Below are 25,734 nucleotides of genomic sequence, written 5' to 3'. Positions count from 1 at the left end.
GGGCCGCCGGCAGGTGGCGCGCTGCCGCCGGCGGGGCTGAGGCGGTGGCCATCTTGGATTTAAAGGGGCTGCGCCGCTGAGAGGGCGGGTGGTGCCGGCCGCGGGTCTCGCCCCGCCCCCGCCGGGACCGGGACAGCGACCGGGACCGCCATCGAGGTCTTGCGCCCAGCAGGTTGGACTGGCGGGGTTACCGGGGTTTGGTCTCTCTTCTCGACGGCCCTGGCGTGGGGAGGACACACGGAGCCCGGCAGCGCAGGCCGGAGCGGGGGCGGCCTTCCCGGGGCGACGCTCCCCCGCCAGCCGCGGGGGCGGTGGGACCCTCGCGGGGAGCTGGGGAGGCCCCTGAGGTGGGGCTGGGGCTGGGGCTGGCGTGGCTCGGGGACCGTCCTAGCGCGCCCTGGCCGTTGGGGCAGCGGAACGAGAGGGGGCGAGGGCAGCATTCGGGCCGTGCCCGCCGTAACGCTGCGGGTCGGCGCTGAGGGCGCTGCCGGCTCTGCGGACTTTGGAGCCGGCGAGGCGCGCCCTGCGGGATCAACCCCTTCAGCACCGGGAGAGCCGCTGGCTCCGGATCCCTGCCGGTGCCCGCTCTGCTCGGGCAGCTCCCGGTACGCAGGCTCGGTGCGCCCGGCCTCCCCGCGGGCAGGGCCGACTGCCACGCAGGGACAGCCGGCGGAGGAGCCCCCGAGGGAAGAGCGGAGTGTGTGCATGGCAACTGTGGGTCAGCCCTAAGACCCGGCCGTGGGTGTTTCCAGGGTGCTGTGGGCACAGACTGCGGGATTCACTGCTCTATAATTAGTCTGTGTCTTCATTGCCAGGAATGGCTTTCACTGTTACACAAGTAATGTATGTTTGCACTTCTGCTGTGTAACTTATGTGACATGTAAGCGTGCCATAGCTGTATGCACCCCCACAGCCAGCCAGATTTGTCCTCCAGAACTAGGCAAGGTGCTTTAGGAAGGAAATACGTGCTGTGAGATGAGGCAAGAGAGAACCTGCATGTCAACAGGGCTTGAGCTGTGTTCCTCCTGGGACACCTGAAGCTCTTTAGCTTCTGGGGCAATCTGTGGGGAGGGACAGGAACACCATTGCAGTACTGGTTCAGGCAGGTGTAGGTAGCTGGGGACATCCTAGGGAGCACCATGACAGTTGTGTGTCACTGTGCATGTGATGGCTGTAGCAACAATCCAAGCTGGATCCTGTGTCGTTGTCCTCCCTCTGAGAAGAGCAGCCAGAGACAGAACAAGTGCTTCCCAGCAGTACCCGGCCCAGCCCCACACTGCGCAGTGTGGACACAGCAGGGCTCCAGCCTTCCCAGATCTCCTGAATCTGGCCATTGCTGTGGGCACGGCGACAGCAGCCATGCAGCTCGAGGACTCTCTGCAGCTACCCCAGCTTGGCTTTTGAGGGCTGGCATGGGATCAGCAGTGGGGACGCAGGCGAGGGTGGTACCAAACAGGATGTAAAACCTTCCGCCACAGGGTGGAGGGTGGGATGGAACAGGGCTTTGGCGGGCTGAAGAGGAGCCCGGTGGTGGCCGGTGCTGCTTGGGCAGCATTTGGCGGCACCGCGGGGTCTCGGCCCTGCTCCTGGGCGCTCCCGTGGATCCCTGAGGAGGAAGCTGTGGGCTTGGCGTGCGTGGCGCTTTCTGCGCTCCCAGGAGAGCGTCCGACCGTCCTGTTCCCGGAGCCTGTCCGCATCCCTCCCCTCCCCCTGCCGCAGTGTGGTTGGCTGCCGAGAGCCGGGTGCCTGCGCCGCTGCTCGCTCCCGGGGCAGCGCGGCAGACGGAGCCGCGCAGCGCTGGGGCCGCCGCTCCTCCGCCGCCTCCGCGAGCACCGGCGCTGGACAAGCCGCTGCAGGCAGCCAGGTACCGCTCCTCTGCGGCGTGGGGCGGGGGACATTCCCATGCGGTGACTGAGACGGGCAGGGTGCCCAGCCATCCTGGAACAAAGGACCGCTTTGATGCGCAGTTTCGGGCCGAGCTGATGAAAAGTTATTTTGCCTTGTGAAGCTTTCACGTAGCCAGGTGGGCGCAGAATTTCTCTGTGGTGGTTCTGAGGGGTGAAGGGGTTTCTCTGGCTTGTTTGTTTCAAGGATACGCAGCGGGCGTGCCTCCTGCTGCCAGACAAAGCCGGAGAAACGATGACGGAGGCAGGTCCTACAGCAGTAGCTCTCAAAGAGCCCTGTTTCGCCCCAAACCGTCTTTTCATTAATTAACTGCTTCCTAAGCTTTTCCGAAGTGGAGGTGCACCCTACCGAAGGTGGTGGGCTGGGGGAATCGCGGGTAGGCTTCTGTGAAGGAGAGGATGCGCCTGGGAGGAGGTGTCTGAAGAAGAGCTGGGGGATGGTGTTGCGGTAGAATGCTCTGGCCAGGCAGCCGGGATAAATCTGCACAATGGTGGGAGGCAGCAGCACATCACCAGGAACAGCAGGCTTCCCTGCGTCTTGCATAGCTGGCATCTGGCACTCTGCTGCAGTTCCGTGCTCGGCTCTCCTCTAGTGCCCTTGGTTTCCTCTCTGCCATGCCACCCTGGAGATGTGGAAAACACCCGCCCCTGCCTGTGCTCTTGGGGAAAGAGGGTGGTGTTCAGCACACATCAGGTCAAAGATCTGGCCAGCTCAGACACAGGGTAAATAAACATGGCTGTGCTTTGCTGTAATTGGCAGAAGGAGCAGGAAGCATGTGTTCTCTCATCTGCTGTTTTGGAGGAATGTCCAGGTTGAAACAACAGCATTAACCCCAAATACCAAAATGGCTCTTGGGGCACAACGGACACGTGGCAAGATACTGACCTTGGCAGAGTTGCTGGGTAAATGCTTAATTTGCTGGGAAGGAGCCACATAGCTCCTCAAAGAGCTCGAGCCAGAGATAGAACAGATCCTCTGCTTGTTTGCAGGTAGATGTTCGTCCCTGTGACTTTGCCTGCCTTGCTGTGGTGTACAAAAGCTGTTTGCTTCTGGAAAAAGTAGCACAGTCTTGCAGTCTGCAGTCAGCTGGTCTTTGCAGGTGCCCCAGGTACACCATGGAGGGAGTGTGGGCACACCAGAGCCCTTTAGAGCACACAGAGTGGCTCCAGAGCGCCTGCTGGTCCCATCTGCATCCTGGTTATCTCCTCTACGCAGCTCAGGCACATCCAGTGCAGAGCCCTCACATTAGACAGATGCCTGCAAAGGCACTGGCTCCTGGGAATTACTCTGCCTGCTTTAATACTGCTTCATGCTGTCAGGGCAAGGTAATGGCTCTCGCTCTGTTTTTTATAGTGCAAGACTCCCAATCAGATTCTGAAGCTGGGAAGAGATGCTTGCCCTGGCTCTGTTCCAGCTGCTTAGCTCTTGTCTCTCCACTAGCCTGGAAACGTGTTTTAATGGTGTTTCGCTGTAGTCCCAGGCGCAGCAGATGCAGAATGGATTTGGTGAGCTGCTGCAGACATGAACAAGTTTAAAAACAAGGTCTTATCAGCTGATCTGGAGGTGCCAGCATAAGCTTGCTGGTGGGAGTGGTGATGACTGCTGTTCTCATTCCAATGGCCTGCTGGAAAGGGCAGGTTTTCCCAGCCAGCTGGACTTGTAAAAAATATGTTGTACAACCAGAGCAAAATGGTTTTCTGCTAATGGCAAAAATCAGTGCTATTTTTTTTTTGCTTGGTTGGTTTTGCTGTTGTTTGTTTTGTTGGGGTTTTTAAACCCTTATTGATTTTCAATATGTCTATTCTTTGGTAGTAACAAATGGAGTGAAACCATTCTGGTCTTGAAAGAAATGAATAATCTGATACAAAGCCAACCAGACTATCTGTTCTGTCTTCCTCAGAGTACTTATCCATTCTGGAATTGGATTATGCTTTGATAGTACAGGAATTGCTTGCTCTGGTCAATTAGAACAAACACCAGTACCTTTTGTCTTGTCCATTTCCAGCTGTGGGCTGGAAGGTGAGAGGGATATGAAAAGCTCCCTTGTTCTTTCTGGTGTGTGGTGTGAACATGAGTCACTGTATCCAAGTCCTTTTAAAGCCACCTTATCACCACCTTGCCCTGGGTTTCAGGAAGGTTATGTGACGTTGTGTGTTTTATTAGAGATTGTGGGTGGTAGGGAGCCAAAGCTTCTGGGACAGAGAGGTGTGTTGGGAGGCTCCCCTTCATGCTCTTTCCCTTCAGCTCCTGTCTCCTTGTGACTTGAGCTGCAGATCTAGGTCCTTAGTCCTTGTCCCCTGGGCCTCTTGCAGCCTGCTGGTTAGCACAGACATTTCCAACACAAGCTTTCCAGTATCTAGAAAAAACCCCCAGAGCTGGCATGTGTCAGACGCTGAAAGAAGCAATCCTGGCCATGATCCCTGGACAGCCCTCCCTATCCCCCAGACAGGGATCAAGGCAAATCAACAGCACAGTCAACTTGTACTTTGTTATACCTGACTCTGAGGATTGGGGAAACTGGTTGGGTGAAGCTTTCTGGGCTTGGAGTCTGACTTCAAAGCCATGTGAGGAGATGTCTGGGTGCCGAGGAGAGTCCTGGTTTTGGAGCATAGGAGAATGTAAGACCACTTCTTGCCTGCACTGCATGCTGTGTTGTTGCGGGTAGATTGCTTTGGGAATCCAAAAATCCCTGTGAGACATTACTGAAAGGAAGCAGGCCCTGCATTCCCTTTCTCTAGGCCTTGGATCAGTTTCTAGTGCTCTGGTGCCTCGCTCCTTTGTCCTGAAGAGGTGTTCACTAAAGGCAAAAGCATTGAGTTTATCTCAGGAATTCAGATGGAGAAATTTTTTCTTTTCTTTTCTTTTTTTTTTTTCCCTCCCACAATAGGATGGTTAAGTTGTGATACAGGGCTCTGAAGAGTTTGTGGGATCTCTGTGTTGGGAGATGGTCCTTTAGTTAGACACAGATACCTGCTTTGGGTGAGGGAATGGACCAAAGACCTCTAAGCGTTCATTCCAAGTAATACTCTTCAAGTAATACTCAAGCCAGACTCTTACTGAGGGAAAAGTTACAACACAAGAGTCCCTCTATAGTACTGGAAGTCATCTGTGTGTTGGTTTAACTCTCTAGACTGTCTGCAGTGCAGGAAAGGTCTGAGCTGGAGACTGGCATTGGGAAAGAACTTTGGGCAGAAGATGGGATTCTAGATGTCCCCTTTTTTTGGCAGTAGAATGTAGAAACTTATGAGACCAGTGGTGGCAGAGAATATTATGGACATTAGAATTTGAGTGACATCTTTTGACTTTACAATTGCAGCTCAGAGCTATGGTGGGTATGACCTCCCAGGATGCTGACTCCTGACTGATGTCCTCTTTGTGTGCTCCTAGTGGCTCTAAGGGAGCATCTAGGCATTTCTGGCAACAGTAAAAAGGTTCAGAGAGCACCATTCCTGCTCTGTGTCTCGCACGAACCCCAGCATTTCCTGTTTTGCCAGGATTAGAGCAGCTCTGGAAATACCAACTTGGATGTAGAGCTCAGCAGCACTGGTTTGTCCCTTTTCTGTGGTTCTGCTCCAGGTGGCCTGGGGTGGTGACCCGGAGCACAGTGGCTCTTCTAGCAGTGGTGTGTCAGTGTGCAGGTGTTCCTGGCAGTGTCACTGTGTCCTGGCTGTGCAATGGAAGCCTCAGAGGCCCTGCACAGCTGACTGTAATCTCCTACAATCTGTTTGCTTTCTGACACTGGTATCAAAATAAGAAAATTTGTGCTCTTCACACAGCCTCTGTGATGGCTGCAACTTTGTCACTCTGTTTGCTTTTTACTGCTTTTATTTTATTTTTCAACATCCAAAGTGTTATATCTAGGTTTTGTTGCAGTGTCCCTTAGGAGTGAAGACTCGCTCTCTTATTTGCAGTCTAATTTCTAGCTTCATTGGAGGTCAACCAGTCATTCCAGAGACCCTTTGTTGCTCAACAGTAATGAGCTGACAGAGGTCCAAGGAAAAACAAACAAACCAAAAAACCCTCCCTGTGTTTATCAAGTCGTTTTGCTTCCCAAATGTATAAACTTGCTGTTTCTCCAGGCAGCAAAAGCATGTCTCACAGGAGGAGACTGGGACAATTATGATGAAGCAAGACAAAGCCTTGTGTTTACATTTCTAAATGGAAACCATTGCTGTCTATCTCCCAAATGTGGTCACTTGTTCTTGCTGGGGGTCAGACTTAGTCTTTTCCACAGGAAGCTTTTTTCCAAAATCCAGCTGTCTTTCTGCAACTACCTTACATCACTTATATCCTTGGATCACCTTCTCCTACAGAAGAATTTGATGCTGAAAATGTTTCACTTCTTTACAGAAAATGCTAGCAGACCATCTGCAGTTTGAAGGATGCTGCAGTTACTGTCTTGTGCATGCAGAGAGGCAGTGAACTGCATTAGTTGAGTTGTTTGTAGACCTGAAATCTCTGTCCTGTTGTAGTTGACTCCTGATTTCCATGGTGTTTCTCCTCCTCCACTCCCATAGTCCTTTCTAGCATTAAGCATCATAACCTGAGCTTTAAGATTGACTTGGGCCCATTTAATCTGGCATCCTGGTAGATGTTGTGGGCTGAAGATAGGAGCAGTGAAGCTTCCAGCTCTTTCCTCTTAAAGGTCTTGCACGTGGGAGCAGTTTTGAGAGGCAGAAAAATGAGCTGCTGAAATTGCTGATGCTTAGCGATTTCGCGGTTCTGCACTTGAATGCAGGAGGAAGGTTTTTGCCTGGCAGGATGTACTTGCTGATGGATGGATCCCTGGCTGATTGCTGCAGCTGCCACAAAGCTCAGTGCACACACGTTCCTCCCCTGTCCTCCAAAAGGGAGCAGAAGAGGGGAGATGAGATGGGTGCTGTCGGAAAGGCAGGCTGTTCTAGCAGCTCACTGTAAATAGGGAAGACGTGCCAACTAGAGCGGAAATGGGCGGGTGGAGACCTGGGTTGGGACACCTGCAGGTCCATGAGGACTGCAGCAGGATAAGCTGGCAGCAGGACTCTCCATCTCTCAAGGAACTCGGTAGAAAAGCATTCTTCCTGTTCTAGTCTGAGCCCCACCCTGCAAAAGGCAAACCATGATATATCCCCTCCTCTCTGCAGAAAACCTCTGAGTGTTTTCTGCCTGGGTAAAGGACACTCAGGCCCCTTACTGAATGGAAAGGAGTAGGAAGAGTGCATATACAGCAGCCTCAGCCTGCCTGACCTTGGCATCAGCTTCCATAGCAAGTGTTTCCTCTTTGGAGGGCTGAGCCCTGAGAGTAGACCTGCCAGCACTGGGGAGAACTAGAAATAAGCTCTCTGGGGGGAAATTCCTGCTTTGGAAAGTTATGTCAGCTCCTGCTGGTGTTGGTTGGTTTTCTTTGCTGTACTAGAGGTAGCAGCATTCAAATGACTTCTCCGCAGTTTCTTCTTTGTTTTTTTGTTGAGCAGCTGTGTGTTGTTCTTAGGTTTTGCACCCTCTGTCCAGCCTGGACAATCCTCTGTCCACTGCTGAGCATGGAAACATGTTGGTACCTAGCAGAGCTATGCTTCCAAGATGTCACCATGGGGGAGAAAGGCTGAGGTTTTTACAGATGTTTGCACAGCCTATGAGAGAAGAAAAATCTTTATTGGGATGCCTTGAAGGATCTGAGGATGTAGTTGCAGGGTAGGATGAGTCTTATATGCTGTGGATCAGGATGTTTTGATTTATTTTTCCTTCTCAGTCTGAAATCATTGCAGTTTCAAAAGAACAAGTTGATTGTGAGGACTGTGAAAGGCGTGAACATTTTCTGCTAGAAGGGCTGAAGAAAGAATGTTGCTGTAGTAGAGATGCTGATAGTTTAACAAACTGCAGTTTCACAGTTGAGGAGTAGTTCTGGCTACAGTGGAATTAATGAGGCTGATTTTCTATGGATCTGGGTCTTGTCTGCCTGACTCTGTTACCTAGCAAGGTGTGAGGTCTGGTGGCTTTTTATCCTGTAACATGTTCCTCTTCCCATGTTTCTCTTTTTGTATTGCACTTTTTAAAGATGGCAGCAATATCTCTGTATGGACATAAGTGGTGCTGCCATGAAAACTGTCAGCATTTCATTCCATACAGCTGGCCCAGTACCCACAGGGACTTGTGGTGCTCAACTGTGAGAATTTTAGAGCAGAGTTCTAGTTTTTTGGATATGAGGCCATTCCTGGGTGTCTTGTGTCCCAAGCATTACCTATGCTCCAGAGAACTCCCACTTGCCTGTTTCCCTGTTTGCAAGTGAGTCAGGGTGTGTTTCCTTACAAGTTGGAACCAGTGATGGGGCCATTTAACCCTTTAGCAGTTATTACCTTGGGTTCTGTGGAAGAGGTAAGTGCCTGCTGAGCCTTCCTGGGAAGCTGTCTGGACCCATTTCAGAGCACCAGAGTTCGTGGCCATTTGAGGCAGTACTAACACCCTTTGGGCTGCCAAACTCTTCCCTAGGGCTGGGAATTGTTGCACATTTCTTCCTGAGTTGTGCTCACCTGTAGAAGTATGCATTAAGCAAGGCTTTCCTAATTGCTTTAGCACTTGATCCCACTCCAGATGTGTTGGAAAGGTGGGAAAAAGAATAACCAGGGGAACTGTTATCTGGAATGCCTAGCTGCCAGTTTCTGGAGAATAAGTTTGGAAGATGGGGTATGAGTGGCAACCAACTCTCAGCAAGCCTATTTTTCCTTTTGAAACAGTAGTCTGTGTCCTCTTGACCTTAATGAGGTTTTTCATGCTATTCTTGTCATATAATCTTCTGCAAAGGAAAGTGGCATAAGTCATGGTCAGATGAGACTGTTTTGATATAAAATGTGGAGGGTTAACTGCATGTGGAGCATGACAGATCCCCAAAAGTGAAAGATACAGTGATACATGACTCAGAATCAGTGCTGATGCTAGATCATGAAGTGAATATGAAGTCAGCATTGTGACTTTGGGGGAGGATGACTCAGTTCTTGTTCAGAGGTGTGAACAGAAGCCCAGTCTTCAAGAGACACGAGGTGTTTCTGCCCTGCCGAGGGGTTCAGTAAGGTCTCCTCTGTGTGATGGGGGTTTGCCCCCCTTTCCTGAGGGATGGATGTACATCATGGGAACAGAAACCAAAGAATTTAGAGGAGAGTTCAGGTCTATGAAACAACTGGAGGAAGAGTGAGGCTAAAGAGGAGGAGATGAGTGGGTTTAATAATGAGATGTGTATACTTAACTGTCCCAGTGCTGTTTGTCATCTTCACTTTAAGTGCTGCAGGGAGGAGGAAGCTGGGCCTCTCTATTGCTCAGGGCCCATTCCCCAGTAGCTCCCTGGCACTTGGACAGAGTGCACAGGTGAGGAGAAGAGGAGCCTGCCAGAAAGGGGAGCTCTGCTTGCTCTGTTCCTGTAGCTGGGACAGTATTTCTGTTCTCTCAGTATAACAGTCACAAGGCAGCTGCGGAACAAAGAGCTCAAACCATGCAGAGGTGGGTCCGGCAGGAGGTCAAAGGCAGATCTGCTGGCAGCAGTTCCCTCACCTCCTCCTGTGTAGCTTCTGGGCAGTTTGCCAGCCTCCTGGCAACAGGGCCCTGGGCACTCAGGTTGCAGAGGCCTCTGCCAGCTCCAGGTAGCAAGGAGGTGCTGCTGGGCAGGTGCTGCCTGTTCAGGGCATTGCAGGAGGCTGGTTTTGGAGTGACCTGATAGCAAGGTGGAAGGTGGCTTTACTGTTGAGTAATGTGAGGAGGCTGCTGGGGTGGCCCAGCTGGTGGGAGAGGCTGGGACTGTGCTAAAAGAGTGACTCATGGAGCAGCCAGGGTCTTGCTATTAGGGGCCTTGTCTGCCTGTTGTGTCTCTCAGCCTCTGACCTGTTGAGTTTCCCTGGCTCCTGGACTTTGTATGCAGGGATCTTGCAACCACACTAACATTGTAGGTTGTAGTGCTGTGCAAAGGCAGTAGCTGGGTACTTTCCCATTGTATGTCTGGGGGAAACAGGACAGGCAAGGAGTACAGAGTTCTTAGGCCATCTTGAGGAGTCCTTGGGGTGGCAGCAGGGTGAATCGAGATGGAAAAGCTATTCCAAGTCAACACCTGCACAAGGATTATGTTAGTGTGACTGTATCTGTTGGTGGATGTGAGCTTCTGCAGTCAGGCAGTGGTGTGGTGTGTCCTGATGGTGGCACGTCCCTCAGTGCCACAATGGCAGTTCTGTGCCGAGGCTGTGATCCTCAGGATGTACTCTTCTGGTCATATTTTGGTACATTATTTTGGCACAATATCTGGCAATATTTTGGCATAGCAGTGCCACTGATGCCCTCCTGTCTGAGATGCTCCTCTAGCAGAAAGCTTTGAGCTGGCATCTCTTCACTTTGTGTTCCCTTTTTTCTGCAGTCAGAAGAGGTGCTGAGCTCTGACAGCCTCTGCATCAGTGGTCTGTGGGCAGAAGGTGTATAGATTGCAACCCCAGCTGCCAACCACAAATCTCTGCTCTTAAATGGAAGCTAAATTAGTCTCCCCCTGCTGGGAGTGTGGGGGTGTTGGAGGTCACCACTGGTTGTCGCCTTTTTGTCTCCTGTCCACGCAGGCCACCTGCGCTGCTTGCCAGCACTCCCAGCCACAAAAGCAGAAGCACATGCCCTGACAGCTGCCTCCTACCAGAGGGAGAGGGGAAGATGAAGGAGAAGGGTTTAGAGTAGGCAATCTGTTAAATGCTGTCTGACTGCTTGAAGGAGATTGTGATGCTTGTGTCTCCTGGTGGCTCTCTGAAACAGCACTGGGGCACTCAGGTTTTGTCTTGGTCTCTGTGCAGGGCTGCAGGAGTAGGACTATGTCCACCATGGTGTACCCAAGGGAGGAGAAACTGGACAAGCTGAGCCAAGAGGAGATAATTTCCAACACCAAGCTGGTAATGCAAGGGCTGGAAGCACTAAAGAATGAACACAACTCCATCCTGCACAGCTTGCTGGAGACCATCAAGTGCCTGAAGAAGGATGAAGAAGCCAATCTCGTGCATGAGAAATCCAACCTGCTCCGCAAGTCAGTGGAGATGATAGAACTGGGGCTTGGAGAAGCTCAGGTGAGAGTGGGGCGTGATTCCTGAGGTGTTATCTGGGATTGACAGAGGAAGGGTAGGCATCTGGCCATTTCCCGTAAGCTACAGGGGTAGGAGGGGGCTAAGTGTAGAAGGCTAGCATGGGTGAACCCTAAGCATGCATGTGAGGGAGAGACAAGACTGTGGTTGTCACTGACTGAGACTCTTAACAAGGTGATGATGGCATTGTCCAACCATCTGAACGCCGTGGAGTCAGAGAAGCAGAAGCTGCGTGCTCAGGTGCGAAGACTGTGCCAGGAGAACCAGTGGCTGCGTGATGAGCTTGCCAACACCCAGCAGAAGCTGCAGCGTAGTGAACAGACCGTGGCTCAGTTGGAGGAGGAGAAGAAACACCTTGAGTTCATGAACCAGCTGAAGAAGTATGATGAGGATGTCTCACCTTCGGTATGCCCCAGTCCTTTTGAGCAGCTGCTTTTGTGGGTCTGGGAGAACTGCCTACATGTTATCACATGATAACCTTGCCGTGGATTTTGCCCCTTGCCATGCACAGCAATGCCTGTAGCTAAAGGGGGCCTGCATGGGGAAGAGTCTCTGGATTTTGTTTTGTGGGGGGAGATGGTGGCAGAGACATCTGGAGAAATTGAATGTATTGGTGGGCTGCAGAATGGTTGAGAGTTTGGCAACTGACTCAGCCCAGGCTGCTGCTGTCTCTGCTGCGAACCAACAGTATTTGTGATTCTCATCCTCTCAGGAGGAGAAGGAGGGTGACTCCACCAAGGACTCTCTGGATGACCTATTCCCAAATGAGGAAGAGGAGCATGGTCCTGGATGTAAGTGTTTGCTCATGCATGGGTACTGCCTGTCTCTGTTCAAGCCTGCTGGGCCAACTGTGCCGTGTCTATTTCTGTGCCCACAGTGCCCCACCAGCACAGCAGTGCCGTGGCAGCTGCCCAGCAGGGAGGGTATGAGATTCCTGCACGCTTGCGCACCCTCCACAACCTTGTCATCCAGTACGCCTCCCAGGGACGCTATGAGGTGGCTGTGCCACTCTGCAAGCAGGCACTGGAGGACCTGGAGAAGACATCAGGCCATGATCACCCTGATGTGGCTACCATGCTCAACATTCTAGCACTAGTGTACAGGTGAGCATGGTGGGAAGGGCAGGATTGGGCCAGGACAGCTTTCTGCATCTCCAGTTTTCCTTTATAGCACATCCTGGGGCACCCCAAGCTTCCAGGGGTTTGCCTTTCTGAAAGGTTTTGGCCTGGATGGGGTATTTGGTTTGCCAAACTCACAGATATAATAACTAGCAACTGACTAAAGCAGGGAGGAGTGGGAAAAGAAAGGACTGTGAAGGCCGGGTCTGTGTGGAAGGACCACTGTTCATAATTCTGCCTGCTCTGGGCTGTAATGTCCAACTTCCAAATAACTGGTTGACTTTGCACTGCAGGGATCAGAACAAATACAAAGAAGCAGCACACCTCTTGAATGATGCTCTTTCCATCCGTGAGAAGACTCTAGGCAAAGACCACCCAGCGGTGAGTGTCTCTCTCCTCTTCCAGTCACTTCTTCACCTTTGGGTGCTGCTGGGTCACTGTTCAGCAGTGTTTTACTGCTTCAGTATTTCCTGCTGGCTAGTTCAGTACAGCCTGTAAGGAGTTGGCTTCTCTTGGATCCTGCAATATAGGCAGGGCAGCCTTCTGTCTCTGGACCTCCTTCTCTTGAGAAGCAGCAGTACTGCAGGCATGGAGGAAATGTGACAGTCACTGTTGCTTGTGCCCCTTGTTTGGTCTCCATGGAATTTGCTTTGTTTCATGGAGAAGTTTCTGTCTCTGCAGGTGGCCGCGACTTTGAACAATTTGGCTGTTCTGTATGGCAAGAGAGGGAAGTACAAAGAAGCAGAACCACTGTGCAAGCGAGCCCTGGAGATCCGTGAGAAGGTATGAGTCTTCCGTGCTCTTTCTCCTTTCAGCTCTCTCTGTGGGCTTTCTCCCATTACCTCAAGGCATGTGGGAGATCCAGGCCCATCTAGTCTGTTCAGTTGCCGATTCTGCCACCACCTTTCCTGTCTCTCCAGTGTTTGCAGCCCTAGGGAGGCCTGCCAGGAGGTGGAAGCTGGAATTTCTCCTCCTCTCCAGACCTTGGCTCTTGTCTGACATAGGCATGTGCTGGGGGGACTCCAGCATCTACTAACTCCAGGAATCCGCTCCAATCTTTGTGGCCTCTCTTCTTTTGTTCTCCCAGGTTCTAGGCAAAGACCATCCTGATGTGGCCAAGCAGCTGAACAACCTAGCCCTGTTGTGCCAGAACCAGGGCAAGTACGATGAGGTGGAGTACTATTACTGCCGGGCCCTGGAGATCTACGAGAGCTGCCTGGGTCCTGACGATCCCAATGTGGCCAAGACCAAGAACAACCTGGTGAGGCACTGGGGAGAGGCCATGTGGTGTTGGGGAGGGGTGCTGTGGGAAAGGGGAGCATTGCTTGGTGCTTAGAGACAGAGCAATAGCTGCAAGAGGTGGAAAGAGTTCATCTGTTTCCCAGTGGGGCTGGAGCTGTTTTGTTTTGGTTGCAGGCTTCCTGTTACCTGAAGCAAGGCAAATACAAAGATGCAGAGGTGCTGTATAAGGAGATCCTTACCCGTGCTCACGTGAAGGAGTTTGGCTCTGTGGATGGTTTGTACAGTAGAAGCCCTTGGGGCAGGGGAGGGGTTTCCTGGCTCTCAGCCTAGACTTGTCTGGTTCTGGTGGTGCCCAGACTGAGGGATGGGATGCCTTGCAAGGTCCCTGCTTTGGGCATCCCTTGAGATGCTGCTGTTCTAGTGTGTTATGCTGTTCCCCCTCTTCTCTCAGGAGTCTCAACCCAGTCTTTTTACAGGGTTGGGTATAGTGAATGACACAATCATGCTCAAGCGTAGGCTGAAGTTTCTCCTGTGCACCTGGCACATGTACTTCTGCTGGGAGGACTTGTTCTTTCTTTCCCTTGTCCTGCTTTTGCAGTGTTGATTGCCTTTCTTGGGACTCTGGGCCAAGGGACTGGGGGGAGGATCTGGAGTGTCACTTCCCTCTGATGAGGTGCAGCTCTGGGGACAGAGTGCTGGGCTGTACAGGAGGCAAACAACAGCGTGGGGTGGTGAGCGGACCTATTTTGCATTCTTCCCCACACAGATGAGCACAAGCCAATCTGGATGCATGCAGAGGAGAGAGAAGAGATGAGCAAGGTGAGTCTGATTGTAGGGGGTTTGATCTTTTCTTACCACAGCCGGTCTCTTACCTCCTCCTTCCTGGAGAAGCTGCAGTCTGAAGAGCTACCGAGGCCAGGAGGCATCTGGAGAGGAGGGATACAGCACTGCTGCTCCCTGGGCTAGCAGAGAGGGAAGTCCATCAGAGAGCAGGGTGTTTTTCCTTGGGCAGGGCTGTTCAGTCTCTCAGCCATGGCTGCATGCTCTCTCTGCTTCAGTGATTGATCCCTCTTGGACATGCAGATGATGGAAGATGGCAAATGGCAGAGGGTTGGGCTGCAAGGCCTTGGCACTCTGTTCCAAAGAGCTGCCAGTACCCAGAGCATAACTGGCTTCTAAAGCAGCTCTAAGGCTGTCTAGGGAAAAAATGGAGGTCAAGAAGAAACTGTGGCTGTCACCTTGCTTAGGAAATGGAGACATATCTGAGAAGGGTCTCTGCACAGGGCAGGACCTAGCTGGCCTCTGAAAGGGGATAGAAATGGACTGTGCCTTGGACTAGGCTGAAAGGCAAAGCTGCTGTTGCTCTTGCAGCCCAGGCCCTGCTCTGTGGTCAATAAATGCAGCAGTTGTGTCTTTGCGTTTGCCAAGTGTAAGGCCCCATCTGGTTTTTGGCAGGTGGGTGAAGCAGCAGAAGGAAGGGTTCTGATCTAGTCCTCTACCTGCAGTGGTACTCTCCTTTTTATTTTTTTTTTTTTTTTTTCACTCATAGCAGGCCCCAACCCTCCAGGGTTCAGGTAGCCGTCTGGCAGGCTTGACTTAGTGACTGATGAGTCCCATCCTGTCACTGGATCAGGGCACTGGCAGGTGCTTCCCACAGCATCCTGTGCCTTCCCATTGAACCATTCTGCATGGCTCCCAGTGCAGAGCACTGCTCAGCTCTACACTGTTCTGGTTGCTGTACTGTGAAGGCCCTGCTGCAAAGAATCTGCACTTGCTGCAGCACCATCCTGGAGAAATCCAAGCTGGAGTAGAGACCGGGTTCCCATTGCCCCCTCTGGGACTGAGACTCTTCTGGGGGTATCTTTGGAGAATTTAGGGGTTAAATGTAGATAGCTGTAGTGTGAAGCTGTGCTCTAGATAATGCAGGCTCTGCCACGGGGCAAGAGAGCAGGCTGAGGGAGTCACTGTTGGAGTAAGAGATTCATTCTACATGCACGTCTTGGGCAAGGGCTAAACCTCTTTCCCTGACTCTGGGGCTCCTCTCCCCAAGGAAGCTGTGTCTGTGCCCCATGGCAAAGCAGGGTTGACACTCCTGTCCAGGCAGCAGCAGTAGTCACAGACCTGCTTGTACTCCTGGCCCAGGAGCTGGGGCTGATGTGCCTTATGCTGTTTCCATATCTTCTGTTAAAATGTATGAAATTTCTCTGACAGAGCTTGGCTGCTTTTGTTCCTTGCCTCTCTTCCCTGGCAGCCCAGGGAGGCCAGTTTAAGCCATCACTGGGGGCTTGGGCACAGCTGGCAGCCCTGGCCTCCAAGGCTTTATCTGCCCCAAAGGATTTGACACCTTGCCTTTTAGGTTCAGCCACCCTTTAGGGCTGCCTCTACAGGAGAGAGGTATTTGAGTCCTGAACTCCCCTGTTCCTGGTGCCTGCCCAGGCTCTGTAGGCTCTGGTGTGAAGAAAATTACATGTGCCTATGGCACAGGGCGACTCTGGCATGTGGGATAAAGAGCTGAGAAGTGCTGTGGGACTGAGTGAGGAAAATGCTCCCCATGGTGACAGTTTCTTCTGGACTAGAGGGTAACTTGTGCTGTGAAGCAGTAGCCCCCTGCACCTGCTTGGTGCCATGGTCCTACATGCCCAGGGCTAGCAACTACTGCCCTGCAGTGAGGGTTGCCCAGATCTTTCTCCTTGAGCATCAAGTTCTGCTCCCTGTGCTGTTGCTCTGGCCAGCAGCCTGTTTGCAGCTGGCTGGGACAGGGCCAGCTAGCCAGCTTTGTGGGGGCAAATGCTGGGCATGGGGAGGGGACAGTTCACTGTCCCTCATGGGGAGGGGCTGAGCTGCTGGAGGGCGAGCCTGACCTTGTAGGCCAAAGGGTGGGATGTGGCTGGCTGATTCCTTTGCTAGTCCTGGCTGAGGGATCTAGTGTCCATGATGACTGCATGCTGGTGGGGTTTTGTCTCCCTTTTGCATTTTGGTTGGGGTGTCATGCCCTCCATTATGCCATGAGAATAGGCTGTGCAGTCCCTTCTGCCTTTGGTACCATGGAAGGGGGTAAGGAGATGGGATTATGCTCCTTCCTGAAACTAGGATACCCCTTTTGCTTTTGGCCCAAATCTGTTGCATCAAAAACATGTTTTTAACTTTCCTACCAGGAAGCTGCTGGGCTTCCTCACTGCATTTGCATATTGTGTTTCCAAGGGTTGGGCTGGTGCAGGGGTGCAGCCTGGGGTCTGAACTTGGCATTTAGTGGCAGAGCACAGGCCAGAGAAGGGTGGTAGGTGTGGGACTAACAGCTCTCCTCTCTCCTCACCCTGTAGAGCAAGCACAGAGACAGTGCTCCCTATGCTGAGTATGGTGGCTGGTACAAGGCCTGTAAGGTTAGCAGGTAAGAGCTGGTTTGTGGGCAGCTGTTGACTCTGGGGGGAGACCCCAGGGCTCCTGCTCACCTCCCCTCTGTTACCACAGCCCAACTGTGAACACCACTCTGAGGAACCTGGGTGCGCTGTACCGGCGCCAGGGCAAGCTGGAGGCAGCTGAGACCTTGGAGGAGTGCGCGGTTCGCTCCCGGCGACAGGTAACCCCAGAGGGACCTTCCCTGGTGTGGGGGCATTGCAGGGCTTGGGGTGGCACCTTATGGCACTGCCTTGGTTGGGATATGATGAGGGACTCTCCTGGGCCTCTCTGATGTTCTTGGTTTGCGTTGCCATGACACCAGAGGGCCTCGGTGGTTGGGGATGCATTTGTGCAGAGATCCACACGTGCGTAGGTGTGTGGGGTGGTGCATGTGTGCGTGGATGGAGCAGATGTCCATGTGTGGGGAAGGCATGGCTCACTGAGTGCAGAAATGCTGCAGTGGGGTTAAGGCAGGTTCCTGGGCTTTGTCAGCTACTGGGGAGAGCTATGCTTACTGGGATGTTTTCTTCTAGAATTTCTTGGAGTACCTCTTGCCTTAAACTCCTTTCAATCCTCAAATAATAAAGCAGGAGATGTAAGCACCTAGCACAAAAGACTGAAGGACAGCTGAATCCTTCACACTTCAAAATGTGAAGGAAAGAAGCTGTCAGCTTTGGGGTAGCAAGCCCTTGTTCCACAGGGTTGGTTATGGCCTTGTGAGGACGCACTGAGCTGGGAGTTCAAAGAGAGACTGCTTAGTGCAGGATGGCATTTGGCTCCATCCTGGTTGTGCTGGGCAGTTTTGGCTGTGATGAGGCAGTAGCCAAGAGAGGGAACAGGAACCAAGCACAGTGATGGCACAGTGGATCCCCAGAGGGAAGGAGCATGTAGAGACTTAACACGGTTCTTCCTTATCCTTCCCTACTTGCAGGGCATTGACCCAATCAACCAGACGAAGGTGGTGGAGATCCTGAAGGAAGGGGATGGCACAGAGAGACATCGGAGCCTGGGGGGCAGTGTCAAGTACGAGAATGCCACAGACGGTAGCGAGGAAGTGAGTATGGGCGTGGAATGGAGCGGGGTAAGTACAAGACACCATCAAGAATGGCCTCAGCCGGCTGCCAGAGGGAAGGGACAGCCTGGCTGAGGGCTGTCCCTGTGTGGCCTGTCGTGGCATCCTTGTCTGCCTCCATTCATTCCCTGTACATTTCCTTCCCCTTTCTTGGCATGAGCCAGCCGGCCCGCGAAGGTGCGTGTCTGGGTCTGGCTTCTGGTGTACAGAACAGATGTTCCCAGCTGAGGGCTCCTGCTTCCAGGGAGTGCCAGGCCCTGGCAGTGCACAGCATGAACTGGCCCTCATCTGCCCTTAATCTTTAGGCTTGTAACCTTATTAACACTCTCCCTGCTGCTCCCCTCTGGTGGCCCTGGCTGAGAGCATCAGCCCCATCTCGGGCTCACCCAGCCTGTGAGAGCCATTTGGCTGTCTGTCCTGCACTGTGCCACTGACGATGCTGAGCCTGGGCAGGGTTGTGTGTGTGTGATATGCCTGGTGTGTCTGTGACTGACTGTTTGACTGTTTGATTAATTGACTGACTGACTGACTGCAGGGCACAGGAATAGTCTGTAGCCAGCATCTTTGCTGTCCTCCTCTCCTGGTCTCATGCCCTAGACAGGTTCTGGCCAAGAGAGGGGATAAAAGGCAGGTCTTTGCAGGATGGCAAGCTGAACTGACCAGTGGAGGCAAGAGACTGGTGTTAGCTGAGGCACAGACAGGTCAACCTGAACCTCTCTAGGCTTGCTCTGAGGCCTGAAGGTGACTTTGGTCACTATCACTGAGTTTGGAGAAAGGTAGTGATCCACAGCTGGAAGAGATGCCTCTTGTCTCCTGCAAGCAGGAGCCTGGAGAAGAGGCAACAAGTGAGCATGGTGCTGGTGGGTGCTTGGTTCAAGGGCTGCTAGAGCTGTTAATGCTTACATTCCTTCTGCAAACTCTAAGAGCACAGAGTATCTGGGTTGTTGCAGCCTGGCATAGGGAAGGCACTGAGCACACAGAGTCCTTTGCTGCCCCCTCACATCTGCTGTCACTAACCCTTCCCTACCTGGCTCTGCTCTATCCCCTCCTGCATGAGCTCCCTCCCTTCCTTTTTTTTTTCTTCCCTGTTGCCATGACAGCCCTTGAGCACCCAAAGCCTGAAGCCTGCTGGCTCTCTTGATTGTGGATTGTACACAGGAGATGGCTGAAGGGGATCTGAAAAACAGACCTTCAGGTGGACCAAGCAGATTTACCAGATACAAGGCTGTCCTTTGCCCAAGGTCTTGGCATCAGGACCAAAGAGAGTCTTAGCTCTGGCAAGGCACCAACTCCAGGCCCCTGCACTCACCATTAGTAAAGGGGCTGGACAAGCACACAGGGAGGGCTGCAGGTTTGGATTAGAATCACCTGGTCCCTATGCTGGCTGGTGTCTTTCTGCAGCTACTCCTGGCTGTGCTTGGTGTTGGGTGATCTCTTTGCACTGGTGATGGTCCGGGAGACTTTCCTGACAGCCTCTGAGCTGATCATCCTAAGGCAAGTAGGCAGTGCTACCCTCTGCCAGAGCCAGTCCCTGGGAATAGTCCCTGCTCATATGACCCTTCCCTAGGGGTCTTAGCAGAGTTTCCCTGACCCAGACAGCAGTAAATAGAGGATTTGAGGGCTAGCCCTGCACCCTGGGGGACACAGCTGCTGCCACATGATTCCTTTTCCAGCCTGCTGCACACATAGCCAGTCTTCTCTTCTAAACCAGCAGCCCTGCACTGTACTGAAGGTCCCTGCAAAAGAAGGCTGAGGCAGCTCCTGCTGCTCCTGTCTGTCACAGCCTGTTGTTTTCTGTGTTGGTCCAGAGACCTCAGATATGCTGCCTTAAAGCAGCCTGTGCTGCAGGCAGGGCTGTGGGAGCCCCCAGGGTGCCCTGTGCCCATAGGCAGCTCTGGAAGCACCCCAGAGCCTGGATCAGCTGCTTGCTGCCCAGGTAGCTGGGATGTGAGAGCAGGGGGGTGGCACCAGCTCCGTGGTGCAAGAGGCCTTGGCAGGTACCCAAGGCCCAGGAGCAGGAGCCCTCGGAGCGGGAGACCCAGGCTGTTCCTCCCTTAGCTAAGCTGTTCCTGCCAGCCCAGTAAGCCCACTGGCAAAGAAGTGAGGCTGCAGTTTCAGCCTTACAAGACTCTCTCCCTGCCCAGATGTGGCCTGTGGTCTCTGCATGCAGCCTGGGCCTTGTCCCGCCTGCTCCCTAGGTGACCTACAACCTCACAGCCTTGTAAATTGTGTCTTTCTCCTCTCTGTGCACTAGGCTTAAATGCCTCCCGAGACTCCCTCTTTCCCCTCCACCGCAGTCACCTGGATGTTTGTGTTGTATCTTCCGACTTTTCCTCCACACCATCCCTCCTTCCTCGGCGAGAGCTCCACGCCAGTCCCCCAACCCTCCTGGCGCGCGAGGGCACCGCGACGCCTGCAGAGGAGTGCCCGGCCCTGTGGCCCAGCTCCAGTCCCGTGGCCAGCAAGAGCAGGAAGAATCTGCGAGGAGCTGCCAGCTCCCACAGGCCAGGGTGACGGGCCACCGTCCCCTCACGTGCCCCCACCCCTGGCCTGCCCTTGCACATCCCTGGGGCCCAGGCCTGCGGGGGATTGTCTTCACTCCAGGCTTCACTCCATTGTCACTAGACGTCCTCAGCCCTCCTAGCTTGTTCCCTCCATCTCTTCAGAGGTTTGAAGATGGAGGGCTGTTATGGGACAGTGCGGCCTGGCCTAGGCAGGGCTGTCATGTGCCCAGTTGCTTTCTTTCCTGTAGGCTTAGCTGATATTAGTGCCTTGTAGCAAACCTGTGCTGGTTCCCAGTGAGATGGGCTCTCCCTGCAGCACAGGGCAGTCCCCATCTTGCTACCCTCCTCCCTGCTGAGCTCTGTAACCCAAGAGTAGTGTGTGGGTCTCTCTGCAGGGCACCCCATAGAGCTACTGTGCATCCAAGATGGGGGGGGGGGCAACAGCCAAGGACTATGTACAGGAACTGGCCAGCACAAGCGTGTTTGGCTGCAACTTCCTGACTGGATGCTGTAGCCAGGCTTCTCATCTGGCATTAAGGGCTGAAGCAAACCCCCATTGCTACAGGGTTCTTAGGTGTGGCTGGTGGGAGAAGTGGGAGTGAAGTTGCTTTGCTGTTCCTTGAAAGCAGAGGAGGGGTAGGAGGAAAGCAGAGTTTTTTTGCAAGGGGTGGACCCCAGACCATTAGAAGTGGTTGAGATGGGGAATGGCCTGGATTGGAGCAGAGTGATTGGGAGAAAAAGAAGGTGCAAAGATGTATGTGAGGAAGCAAAGGAAGCTGGAGGTGCTCTGAGCAGGTGGGAGCAGATGGGATGGCTGGAGGGAGGTTGTTGCAGGGGGTTGGGGCTGGATTGCTCACAGGTCTGTGGGGCTGACTGCAGTCTGGCTGTCCCTAGCCAAGTGGTGGGAAATGTGTAAGCCTGTTACCAACAGGGTCACCGTGCTGACCCTGAGGGGGTGTGGGGGTGGCCTCTGATGGCTTCAGGCCTTCACAGGGTCTGGTGCTGTTAGTCATTATTGGGGCATAGAATGTGTCCCAGGGCCAGACCTCCACTGTCTTGGGTCTCACATCCTTGAGTGTACTCTCATCCCACCTCCTATAGGAAGGGAACCTCCCTGGCCCTCCTATCTGGGAAGAAAGCTGGGGAGGCTGTAGGCAGCAGGATAGAGCCCAGGGGCCAGCACAGGACTCCTTATTTATTTAGCTAGATCCCTTCTTTATGCTAGTCATCTGGCAGGTTGTGATACTAAATGTGTTTGTGTCTGTCTGGGCCTGGCTTTCCTGTGGTGGTGCAGAGGCCTTGGGGCACATGCATGCTGCTCCCCTGGAGCTTGTGCTTACTGAAAGGAAGCTTGTCCTCAGGACATGGGGTGTGGAGCCCAGGGCTGAGTGCTGCAGGGCTGTTGTCTCTGTCCCAGTGCTGCTCCATGCTTCTGGAGAGTGGGGAGTACCAGTGCTGCTCCATGCTTCTGGAGAATGGGGAGTTCCCAGTGCAGGGTGTGTTTGGACCTCAGGGCCATCTGCCCCTGTGCTTTGCCATGTCCTGGACCTGGTGCTGTAACGACCATACCTCTAATTAAAGGTAGACTGACCCAAATTGCTGCCCTGTGCTTCTTTCCATGCTCTGTAGGCCAGCGTCGGTCAGCCCTGGGGTGGTGGGTGCAAACGCTGCTGGGTCAGGTCTGGGGGTGCTTGGTGTCTGTCTGTGTGTTCAGGGGCATGTGCTGCCCCCAGGGCTCCCCTCCCAGGCTGAGCATTGGAGATGAAGGACCTAGCTCCATTGTGCCTTTTCCCTATCTCCAAATTGGAGTTGCTGCTAACCTCAGCTCTGTAACCATGTGTGGCAGGGCTGCCCTGGGGCATCTGAGCTTGGACCTTCCCCAACAGGCATTTCTATTTAGCCAAAGAAATACCCCATTGTGTCCCTCAGTGCTGAGCTTTACATGCTGCCAAATCCTGCCCAAGTCCTCTGCCTCCATGCATTAGGCAGGGTTGGAGCATGCAGTGGAGAGGAGCTCAGTGGTGGAGCTGCTTATTTTTTTTGAATGCTCTCATCCTGGTGGGTGCAATGGGGTGGGGGCTCTGCGGCAAACCAAACCCATAAATGTTCTGGGTTAAAAATAACCCGTCAGAAAAGGGAGTGGGGGGAGAAGAGAGGCTATTTTTAACCCAGCATGCAGCAGCATTTGGTTCTGGTGTTGGTCTGCAGTCAGTCTGCATTGCTGCAGCTGGGGAAATGTGGCTCCATCCTCCAGCTCTGATACAAGAGCATACTTCCCAGCCTGATCCTGCTGCCCTTGTACTATGGTCCTGCTCTGCTGTCCCAGCTGTGTTCCCTCTTTCACCCCTGGCTTGCGTGTCCTGGGAAAAGCAACAGTGCCTGGCATAGCAGTACCCTGCAGGGAGAGTGGTGACCCAGTGTAAGTCTGGTGGGGAGGCAAAAGACACCTCCCCATCTTTGTTAGTGCTACACACTGATATTCACCTCATCCAAAGGCTGCCTGGGATGCCTCGTGCAGTAATTGAGTTGTTTACTTTGCTGCTTTGGGTGCTCTCTTGCATTTCTGGTGACTGGGTCCCTTTGCAGCAGCAACATATGGCTCTCAGCTTGGAAAACCCTCAGCCCAATGAGAATGTGAAGAGGTTCAATGCACTTGTTTTGTCCCAGAAGGGATGAGAGGAATACCAGGAGAAAAAGGTTTGCTGGTAGGAAAAGTCCTGGTCAGCTGTTAGAGCACAGTCTAGGGCTGGCTCAGCTTTGTGTAATCAGAGCAGAGGAGTGCTGGAAAAGCCTTCCCCAAGGGCCAAAATCTGTAACGGTCAGCACAAGGGGGTGACTGGCCTAAGGCAGAAACCCTGCCTACCTGCAGAGCTGCTTGGACAGTGCTGAGGTAATTGCTGCTGCTAGCCTGAGCCACAAGGCATTTGGGTCATTTGGGGTGCTTCCAAGGGGCTCCCTCACATCTTCCTAAGGAGTAAAAGCACTTTTGCCATCTCTTCACCTCCTCTTCTTCTGCCCCAGTGTTCCAGGGACCATTCACAGCAGGAGCAGGGAAGACTGCTGTTATCCAGCCATCAGACCAAAAGTAATTCCACATCATCAGTGGTGTCACAGCCTTACGTAACAAGCAGGCCAGGACACGGGGGAAGATCTTGATGACATGGTGACATGGTGTGGTGCCATGCTGGCAACATGTGCCTTGGTTGCATGTGGAGCAAAGTGCAGGAGGTGGACTGAAGCCTGAGGGTGCCTCACTGAGTACTGGGGACTTTTGGAGGCATGTGGGAGGAAAAAGGCTCAGGAACAAGATTTCAGGCTGGTTTTGGTCTTCGGAAAAAGCTGTTAGACACAAAAAGCCCTCTGCAAAGTGCCACCCCCTGGGGCAGCTAGTGAGGCTGCATGCAGCTCACTGAGTTGAGGGGCCTAGGAGTAGTGGTGCCTGCTTGGCAGCACAGTGCTGGTGCAGCCAAATGAATCCATCCCCAGTGGAGCTGCCTGAGTTGCTCCAAAGGCTCAAAGTGAATTGTCTTGGAGGTGTTAGGGATGGGACAAGGCTGCGTGTGCAGTGTGAAATGGTCTTGTGTGATGTGAGTGAGTCTGCAGGACCAAGTGTGCATCTATATGAGTGCTGGACAGAGAGGAGGAATGGTGATGGTGTGGTGAAGAAGGGCAAAGGGCGGGAGAGGATGAGGATGGTCTCCAGCCAGCAGCAAATGAGGAGAGGGTCCTTGAAATGAAAGCCCCAGCAGCCCGTCCTAGCCTGACAAAAGTATCCCTAATCTTGGAACTCCCAACAGGGCTTGTTGCCTCTTTGGCCACTGGGACCTCCTTGGTAGTTGCTTTCGAGCAGTTACAGGTGATGGAGCTGTGTCATCTTCGAGCAGGACTGTGCAGATGTCAGTGCTATTTGTGCTGGGGGCCTGGGGCAAGCCAGCAGCCTGTCTGGGTGTTGAGCTTGAACTGGGCAGGAGGGAGTATCAGGCTGGATGAGCCAGACAATAGCAGCTGACTCCACGATTACCATGTCCTGTGGAGAACCGGGTGAGGGAAAACCATGTAGTGAGCAGTAAGCCTGCTTTGGGCCAGGGCTAAACCCTCAGTGCAAGTGGGCAAGAGGATGTTTGGAGCCAGTTCCAGCCACTCATCAGCATCATGCCAGAGCCTGATCAGTGCCACTCAGCCATCACCCTGGCTTGTGTCTCTGTGTCCAGGATGGCAGTGGCACTCTCCAGCGCAGCAGCTCCCTGGGAAAAATCCGGGATGTGATACGGAGGAGCAGTGAGATGTTGGTCAAGAAACTGCAGGGCAATGGTCCCCTGGAGCCCAGGAACACCAGGTATGTGTGAGGGTCAGGCTGCATACAGGGCCCTGCCACCTTGTGTGTCTGGGTCTGACCACTCACAGCACGATTACATCTGCTCTCCTCTGCTTTCTTATAGCATGAAACGAGCTGCGTCCTTAAATTACCTGCACAAGTCTAGTGATGCTTCGTTTGAGGTAAGCACAGTGTGAGTGGTGGGGCTGGTGCAGGACTGCACATGAGGCTGGAGGCTGTGTGGCCAGCGGTGCAGGGGGTGAGGGGCACGTTAGTGAGCCCCAGGTGCAGTGCTGAGAACCCCTGAGCTTGTAGCCCCTTGTCTGAGGTCAGAGCTCCAAATCTGAAGGTGTTGCTTCCAAGGACCCACCTTCCTCCCCACAAAGCTCAGCCATAGATTGGGAGCAAAGGCAGCAGCTTCTGTGTGTGACAGCAGCACCAGGGCTGTCCTGGCTTACAAGGCAAGGGGTGCAGGAGTTGGGGTGGCAGCTTGGGGCATGGGGGTGGATTGCAGGTACCTCATGGGCACTGTATTTTTTCCAGGGCACCCAAGGCTTCCGTGCGGAGAGCAGAGGCCTGAGCGCCAGCAGCATGGACCTGTCTTCCCACAGCTCCCTGCTCTCCTCCAACTGAGCTGGCTGCTCTGCTGCTGGGCACCCTGGCTTCGCGCTGCGCGGGGCAGAGCCCGGCACCTCCCCACACCACCTACTCTGTTCTCCCCATCACCGGTTCTCGTGCCACCGTCTGCCTGCCCAGCCCGGCCTCCCCCGGGGGTCCCTAGCTAGTTCGGGCACCGCAGCCCGCCCGCATGCTCCTCTGCTGCTCACCGGGGCGCGCAGCTCTGGTGGCCGCATGCTCGGTACCGGTCACACACACGCTCACCAGGTAGAATCGCCAGCCCGGGGAGGGGGGCTATCCCCCTGGACGGGGCAGCGGCGGGAGTGCCCCATGCCCCCGGCACGCCGGTTCCCCGCCGGATGATCGCTGTACTTTATTTTATTAAATAAAACCGACCCTAGAAGCGACCGCGGCTCGGCCTGAGGGGGACGGGGCGGGCGGGGCAGGGGCGGGCGCCGCCTGCCGGGGGAACAGCGCCGACGCGGTCCGCCGGACC

The 25,734-nt window shown here is 53.6% G+C and overlaps 1 protein-coding gene across 6 annotated transcripts; it reads left to right on the top strand.

The window, feature by feature from the left end:
• The first annotated feature begins 33 nt into the window (after positions 1–33).
• On the top strand, positions 34–25,645 carry KLC4 (kinesin light chain 4). Of its 6 annotated transcripts, none has more exons than XM_018920992.3 (16): positions 34–172; positions 10,692–10,958; positions 11,148–11,378; positions 11,686–11,764; positions 11,851–12,076; positions 12,385–12,472; positions 12,773–12,874; positions 13,179–13,352; positions 13,508–13,607; positions 14,100–14,152; positions 16,654–16,721; positions 16,802–16,910; positions 17,661–17,783; positions 24,517–24,641; positions 24,745–24,802; positions 25,164–25,645. In XM_018920992.3, the coding sequence occupies exons 2-16, from the start codon at positions 10,710–10,712 to the stop codon at positions 25,251–25,253; spliced, it is 1,875 nt and encodes a 624-aa protein (XP_018776537.1). In that variant the 5' UTR covers positions 34–172; positions 10,692–10,709; the 3' UTR covers positions 25,254–25,645. The 6 variants fall into 6 exon arrangements, with proteins under 6 accessions (XP_018776537.1, XP_009094390.1, XP_018776539.1 ...); XM_009096142.4 differs by having other exon boundaries at positions 17,661–17,810; XM_018920990.3 differs by lacking the exon at positions 34–172 and adding an exon at positions 1,847–1,864 and having other exon boundaries at positions 17,661–17,810.
• The last annotated feature ends 89 nt before the right edge of the window (positions 25,646–25,734 follow it).

Source organism: Serinus canaria, chromosome 3, assembly GCF_022539315.1.
Source record: "Serinus canaria isolate serCan28SL12 chromosome 3, serCan2020, whole genome shotgun sequence".
NCBI classification, from domain to species: Eukaryota; Metazoa; Chordata; class Aves; order Passeriformes; family Fringillidae; genus Serinus; species Serinus canaria.
This window is presented reverse-complemented; position numbering and strand designations above follow the sequence as displayed.